This window comes from Eulemur rufifrons, chromosome 7, assembly GCF_041146395.1.
Source record: "Eulemur rufifrons isolate Redbay chromosome 7, OSU_ERuf_1, whole genome shotgun sequence".
In the NCBI taxonomy this organism is placed as follows: domain Eukaryota; kingdom Metazoa; phylum Chordata; class Mammalia; order Primates; family Lemuridae; genus Eulemur; species Eulemur rufifrons.
The window spans coordinates 13,775,577-13,783,835 of NC_090989.1; the positions used below are offsets into that span (position 1 = coordinate 13,775,577).

The 8,259-nt window shown below is 34.2% G+C and overlaps 1 protein-coding gene across 1 annotated transcript; it reads right to left on the minus strand.

The window, feature by feature from the left end:
* Positions 1-880: 880 nt before the first annotated feature.
* Positions 881-1,069, minus strand: LOC138386129 (keratin-associated protein 20-2-like). Its single transcript, XM_069472375.1, has one exon. It carries the CDS (start codon positions 1,067-1,069, stop codon positions 881-883), a length of 189 nt encoding a protein of 62 aa, XP_069328476.1.
* Between the last annotated feature and the right edge of the window lie 7,190 nt (positions 1,070-8,259).

Below are 8,259 nucleotides of genomic sequence, written 5' to 3' on the forward strand. Positions count from 1 at the left end.
GGGGATGCATATATACATACGTAATGAGTGCGATGCTCACTGTCTAGGGGATGGACATGTTTGAAGCTCTGAATGGGGGGGCAAAGGGCAATATACGTAACCTAAACTTTTGTACCCCCACAATATGCTGAAATAAGAATAAATAAAAATTTGCATCGAGACAATGGAGTTTACCATCCCCATGACAGATGAAAATCTAAAACATTGTCAGAATATGCCAATAAGGTGGTTATAGTCTGAGATATTTGAGTTAACAAACATTAACAGAATGGGTACATAAATAAAAGATAAATCAAATGCAAGATACAAAGGCCTATTCAAGGACTGACACTAAACTAAGAAGCATGGGAATGAAACAAGAGTTATTTTATAGGAAAATAGAAATATACATCAAGTTGGACTAATCTAAACATCATTGTCACCTCAGGATGTTCTAAAGATACCATTCCCTCTTTTTCTCATATTTTCTTCTATCTGTAATGGTGTATTTACCAATACGTACATCAACACACAGACACACACAGATGATGAAGATAAATCAATTTAAATGCAACCAATCAATATTTTCAATGAGATAAATGTTTATTAAAATACATTTTAAATTTTCTCACCTAAGTTATTGATCAAAAATCAACAATTTAATGGCAGTACAATATCAAAGACAAAGCTTCTAAAAAATCTGTGAAACATTTTAGATGATTTCAATGACTTTAGACTTAGATGAGGCTTACAGAATATGACCTATTTTTTTTCCAGGTACTTAAGGATGCTGGTGACATTTTATAATGGAAAAATGAATTATTTGTATGAGTAATCATGGAGGCAGACTCAGGAAATACAGGTGCAAGAGACCAGTAGGTTGCATTTCTCTGGAAGTTTCTCAGTAGAACCCGTAGGACCAGTATCTTCCATAGCAAGATGGGCGGCAGCAGCCATATCCGTATCTGCCATAGCCACAGCCCAGGCCTCCACAGCCACAGCCATAACCGCAACTGTAGCCACCAAAGCCACAGCCCAGGCCGCCGTAGCCATAACCCAGACCTCCATAGTAGTTGCCGTAGTAGCACATGGTTTCAGGAGTGGAGGATTTGGTTGAGGAGCAAGGAACCAGCTTTTTCGGTTTGATGATCACCACCTGCACGTCGGTCCTTTTATATACACCCTCTGTGGTGGGTGGGACCGATCACAGGACCAGTTGATCACATGTTTCTGACTAATTTGCATGAGTACACTTCCTGAATCTTTGTTGCATTAAACAACAGCAAGGCTCTTCTAAGCAAGATGACTTTGCTGTTAAGTCAGCATTCCTGTGATCAAATCATGTGCCCTCAATGTGTTTTTCTCATTTTTGTTTTAAAACCCTTGCTCAGACTTTGTTTAGCTTCAAATACTTGACTAGTTTTTTTTATATCTAGTTTAATCATTGACTAGTTTGTGAAATGTTGATTTTTAAAATTCTATCATTACTTCTGCTTATGTAAGAATTTTCTACAAAGAAAAATAATTTTCATCAATAATAGAGTTTATTCAGCAGAGTCAGGTAAGATTTTTCTTGCTCATTATTTACTTTAATAAGTAAATTTTATGCAGGCATAAAAGTATATAGAATTGTATTTTGAAGCGTTATAAACACGTCCCTGGAATTTAATAACCGTCAATATTCTGCCAACCGTTCCCTTTCCTGTACATTGTTTGTAGTTACTGTTAGTTCTGCTGAATATTTTAAAATGAATCCCAGGCAAGGCAGCATTTTTCTTAAAAGTACTTCAGCATATATCTCTATCACAACAGGAGTTTAAAAAATAGCCACAATACCATTGTAACACCAATGACATGAAAAAAATTTATTTGGCATCTTCTAATAGTTAATTCATGCTCAGTTTTCTTTGATTGCTTCACAAATACATTTTTATAGACTTTTTTAAAAAATTGAGACACACATTACATTTAGGCATGTCTTGTAACTCTTTTTAAAGATATAATAGTTCTTTTCCAAGCATTTCATTTTTTGAAGAAACTATATTATTGTGCTTTAGAATTCTTAAATTTTGGACATGACTGATTTATTCCTTGTTTTTTCTTTTCATATCTTCTTCTCATGGTACCTGCAGGTAGATATAGAACCTTGATGTAACTCTGGTTATTTTTATTACTTTTGGACAAGAATGATATTTTACGGTCACTGGTGCACATTTTATTGCATAATATTAGGAGGTCCATGGTGTCTGGTTGGCCCGTTGCTTCCCATTTAGTAATGCTGGGATTACTCGTTGGGTTCATGTTACAGTCTTCCTCATCAGCTTTATACCTACAGATTTTTGCATTCATTGATTATTACCTAGGCCCATTATTGTTGGAAGTTCTAAAATACTGATTCTAAAATTCTATCATTCCTTCTACATTTTCTTTTCTACAAAGGGGAAAAAACTTTCCTCAATAATAGAGCTCATTTAGGAGAGAAAAATAAATACTTGATTCTTTTGATTTTTCAATTTCTAGAATAATGAGTGTATACCTTAGCAGTGTGTGAAAATAACATGTTTAAACACTATCATAAAGTCTTCGATGTTTTGATGAAATCTATTGTCTTAATTTTAAGTGCATGATGCAGTATTGTGAACTATTGTCACTACATTGTACAACAGAAGCCTAGAACTAGTCATCTTGCACAACTGAAATTTTTAACCATTGAACAACTCCCCTATTTTCTCCTTTCCTCAGACCCACCATTCTACTCTCCATTTCTGTGATTCTAACTATTTTAGATACTTCTTATGGATGGAATCATGAAGTATTTGCTCTTCTGTGACTGGCTTGTTTCGCTTAATATAATGTCCTCCAGGTTCACTCATATTGTCATATATGTCAAGATTTCCTTCATTTTCATGGCTGAATATTATTCCTTTGTATGTATATACCACATATGATTTATACATTTATCTATTGATGGACTTTTAGGCTGTTTCCATGTCTTGACTATTGTGATTAATGCTGGAATGAATACGGGAACAAAGACACTCCTATGAGATCTTGGTCTTAATTCCTTTGGATATCCCCTGAAATGGGATTTCTGGATTATTAATTAGCTATATTTTTAATTTTTTGAGGAAACTTTATAAAGCTTTTCATAGCTGATGCACCATTATACATTCCCATCAACAACGTGCAAGAGTTCCAGTTTCTCCACATCCTCAATGATACTTGTTAGCTTTTGTTTTTTGATCACAGACATCTTAACAGGTGTGAGGTGATAGTTCTTTGTGGTTTTGATTTGCATTTCTCTCATGAATAGTGATGTTGAACATTTTTTCATAAACCTGTTGGTCATTTGTATGTTTTTGGAGAAATGTCTGTTCAGGTCCTTTGCCCATTTTTAAATTGAGTTATTTGGTTTTTTTGCTACTGAGTTATAGGAGTTCCTTGTATATTTTGGATATCAGCTGCATGGTTTGCAACTATTTTCTCCCATTGTGTAGGTTACCTTTTCATCCTGTTGTTGTTTCTTTTGCTGTGCAGAAGCTTTTCAGTTTGATTTGGTTCCATTTGTTTATTGTTCTTTTGCTACTTGAGTTTTTGGTGTCACATCGAAGAAATCATTGCCCAGATCAATATCAAGTTTTCTCCCATGTTTTCTTCTAGTAGTTTTACAGTTACAGGCTTTATGTTTATGTCTTTAATCTTTTTCAAGTTGAGTTTTGTGTTTGATATTAGAAAATGGTCTAAAATTTACGATATTCTTTTGTATGCAAATATCTCATTCTTAACACCATTTATTGAAAAAAACTATTCTTTCCCCATTGTGTATTCTTAGTATCCTTGTCAAAGATTAGTTGACTGTATATGTGTGGGTTTATTTATGCATTTTCTACACTATTTCATTGGTCTGTCTGTCTTTATGCCAATATCATACTGTTTTAATTAAGTGAGATATAGCCATCAATTGCAGTTACTATTCTTTTTGATGTCACATTGTCACATCACAGGCTGGCAGAATTTGGCCTATGTATTTTTTGATAGAACTCTATTAGTATCTTTTATAAATTCATTGATTTCTTGCATGACAAGATTTTCCAGGCTCATCTTTAATCTTTCCTGCCCTAGATTTGGAATAGGCTTTCCATGCCCCTTTTTTAAAGCGCAGCACTGATATTTAGAGATGACAATCTGACACTGATGCTCATTGTGTTACTTTGTGATTGCTTATATACTTTTTCAATGAAGACAGCCTAAAATTATCTTTTTTAAAAAAAGAAGATAAAGATAAAAAATGATCATGATGTTCAAACTGTCAATTTCAATTCAAATTAAAGCTTAGAGGGCTTTCATTTAAGCTCTTTGATTTTGAAATGGATTCTCACTTTTCTTATACTGAAAACCTTAGTTCCTGATCAGAAACTTAAATAATTTTTTTTCTACCTTCTCTCTCTCTCTCTCTCTCATATGTGTGTGTGTGTATAAACATATCTTTACAATACCAACATAGTCACAAGTCACACATAAAAAAATAAACTAAATAAAGTCTCAGATTTTTTTTTCTTTCCTTCTGCCTTTAGTATATATTCTACTAGAAATGTAGAAGCAAAAACTATGTTGTATAATTGCTTTGGCTTTTATATGTTACCAGGTGGGGACAAAATTAGGCTTATGTACTTCAGTTTGTTTATGATTTTTTAGAATCGTTTTTAGCTTTTTATTTATATAGAATATTTATGTTTATACATTCACAAATCTGAAGTAATTACATTCAAAGAGATCTGGCTTCCATAAGTGTCCATATATTATCATCAATATATATTTTTAAATTTCATTATGTGTTTTATTTGTAATTATATTACATAATTTATATTAATAAATATACCACAGGGATAGTGTACACACACTATACTGTACATTATTATTTTCAGTTAACAGTTTTTCATGGATACCATTCAGTCATAATATATAGAGAACCTTCTTTTTTTTTTTTTATACAGGTGAGGAATACTCCCATGCCAGTTAGCTATAGCTACATAACAAACCACTGAAAAACCTGATAGCTTGAAACAACAGCCTTTTATTTATTTTCAGTTGGGCAATTCTAATTATCCAGGTCAGTCTTACCTGGTCTCAATTAAGCTTCCTCATTTTTCTTTTTTGTTTGTTTGTTTGTGGTCATCTTAGAGTGAGTGGTTTAGAATAACTTTGACTGAAATGACTCATCTCTGTTCCACTTGGTCTTTTATGTCCCAACAGGGTATGATAGGTATGTTCTTATGGCATAAGCAAGCATATGAGAGGAGAAATATGAAAGCACAAACATTTTTTAAAAGCTTCTATTTACATCAAGTTTACTAACATCCCTTTTATCAAAGTAGGTCATATATATGGCTAAGTCCATAGTAGTTGGATGAAGCTGACTGTCTCACCTAAATTGGGAGGACTGAGAATGGGGCCAACAATGCAATTAATCTATCATTACTTCATTGTGTAAGTGTAATATATTTTATTTAAAATTATTTCTTTCATATTTAGTCAGTAGATGACAGCAGAAGTGACTATGTGCAGAGCGTATCAATCCCGATCAGTGTAAGGAATTAGGATGTTGTTATGTAAGGAAATATGGAGGAATATGCTTGAGATTCAGGGACCTCACTGGGGAGTTCTGTGCCCTACTGTACCCAGAAATAATTGCGCATAAGAAATTGCAGCAATCATGGCCCAAAAAGATCAGTGATGTAGGAGCTCAGTGCCTCAAAGACGAAAGTCTGGGTTTCCCAAGCAGCAAAGAAACCTAGCCCTTGCAGCATTGGCGATTGGCCCCATTGACTCATGTTCTATTGGTTTAGCGGATGACTTTGAAAGCTAATATTGTTAAAGACATTGTCCAAGGAATTTTTTTCCTGCCTGTTTTTGGAAGAAGATTGAGAGAATTTAAAGCTCTGATACTGTTATCATGTTTGTATTTTTTTTTTTGGTGAGGTATGGAATTGGAAATTATTGTCATCAAACTTTGTCAAATTTCCACAGCTGTTAACTATTGTCATATGGGCAAACAATCCTAACCCCAAATCAGGTTTGATAGTCACTGCTTATGATAAAATGACTGTGTGTAAATTACTATGCTATTCCAAAGTCACATTATCCTCTGTCTTTAATTGGCTATATATTTAATGTGCCCATGATTATATCTAGATAATTTTACAAGTCCACCCTGCAATTTAGAATTTTCTTGTATATTAATATTTCTAAATATGTTTTAGTTCACTCTCCCCAGCTAGGAAGTAAGTAGTTTAAGGCCAAAAATACATTTTTTTAAGAATCAGTATGTAAAGTAATGTTAGATCTTCTCTTGTACTGTAAGAGGGCTGGTATCAATAATAAGCATGGAAGTGCTTCTCACCTCTACCTTGGCTGGAATTTAGGGGTCTTCTTTTGTTTCCCAGGTTCTCTATAAGTTCTGAAGGAAGGTGTTCCCTCATGGTCTTGATCCAAGGCAAAGGAGCCACAAGTGTCATGGATCTTAGTACTACCTGGTGGTCACCTGTAGGAGCCAGAGATACCTTAAGAAGATGGAAAAATAACCCACTTATGTAAACTCTAAACTGTCTCCTAGAGAAAACTGTGACACATGGTGTATTTCAGATGAATAAGTTTAATATTTGAAATGTTCTTTACTAGCACTGTTCAAACTTGGATGTTGGAAGCAAGAGATATTCATGTGGAGCATGGGAAATATAATGGCACCTTCAATTTACTAAAACCTAGTGGGATCATATTGAGGCGGTTAAGCACCATTATATTCTCTCTCAAGAAACTGATTACACATAACACTTGGCTAGCAGAGTTTGTGTTTACTTTCAGCCAATAAGAGGTGTTTGTAAGAGATTTGAAAGGTGGAAGAGACCAAAACAATATTATTGGTGTTGCACAAATGGAGAGATTTATGGCTTTTGGTAGATGTAAGGTTTTACAGCATCCTTTGTATATTTTCCTGTAAATCACTCACCTCAAGAAAAAGAAACCCACCTATTGAAAATTATGCTTTCCCCTGGTTACTGCAATTTCTTGATTTGAACTCTAGAAGAGAATGTGTGAGATAGTGAGGGTCTTCTCTAACCTTTGCTTCTTCTACACTACCCATGGCCATTAGGTATTATTTCCTGCTTACAATATATAGAATGCATTTAGTTTCTCTGATTAAACACTGTTGGTTAATGCAGTGATATGTACCATGTTTCTCAAGATGAGAATACTGATAAGTAATATGTAAATAAATGAATGTTTTTAAAATTTAGAGTTAAGTCAATAGCAAGTTCAATGTATCCAATAATTTTTTATCAAAGTGGATAGTCCTAAAAATAAATTTGTTTATTTTTTTGTTTTCTCTTTTATTTTCAGTCATAGGAGGTTTCTCACAGTACACTATTTTACTCTACTGATGAAGCACATTCCCTTCAAACTACCATACCTACACAAGAAACTATATAAATCTATTAATAATACAATTCTGACATATGGTACATTGCTTACCAAAATAGTATATATACTTTATTCTTCCTTGTGTCTATGTACCTTACTATATGATTTTGCAGCTTCTCCTAACAAGGGGTGGAGCCCATTTCTACTACTTAAATCTCTGCTGGTATTGATACTTGTTTTGGCCAATAAAATACATTGGAGGTGCATCTTCTAGAATCGACTTCAAGAGACCTTACTTTCCTACTCACTATCTTGGAATCCTGCCACAGCTTGCATGAGAACAATTCTCACTCAAGCTCCTAGAGGCTAAGAGGCCACATGAAAGAAAACTGAGGCACTTAAGCCTATAGCCAGTCAAACCCCAAACATGTGAGGGATCCTCCTATGTCAGTATGCTGCCTACCTGGTCTGCGGCTAGCAGGAGACATGTAAATGAAGCCATTCATGACCAGAATAACTGCCCAGCTGACCACTAGACTCATGCAAATAGAATTGATGTAATTTTACCTTGTTTCTGCTACATTCAACAAGTCACCATAATCTCCCTCAAGCTTGAGATTCTCCATCTCTTCCCTGCTCCTCCAAACCCTTTTTTTCCCTTTAGAGATTATCCTCATTTTTACATGAGCAGTGGTTTACCACTAAAAGCCAAAGGGTATTTCTCAGCTTCATGAGTTGTTGACAAAATCCCAATAGTTTAAAATTCTAAAATACCAGGTGTGACAAAGCTGGACTTTTCTTTCCAATATTTTCAGTATTTCCTTTTATGACTCCATTTTTAAAACACTAAATATTTTCCCC

What these genes read in the sequence shown, in the direction of transcription:
- LOC138386129 (XM_069472375.1), bottom strand. Translation starts at nt 1,069, where the DNA reads ATGTGCTACTACGGCAACTACTATGGAGGTCTGGGTTATGGCTACGGC.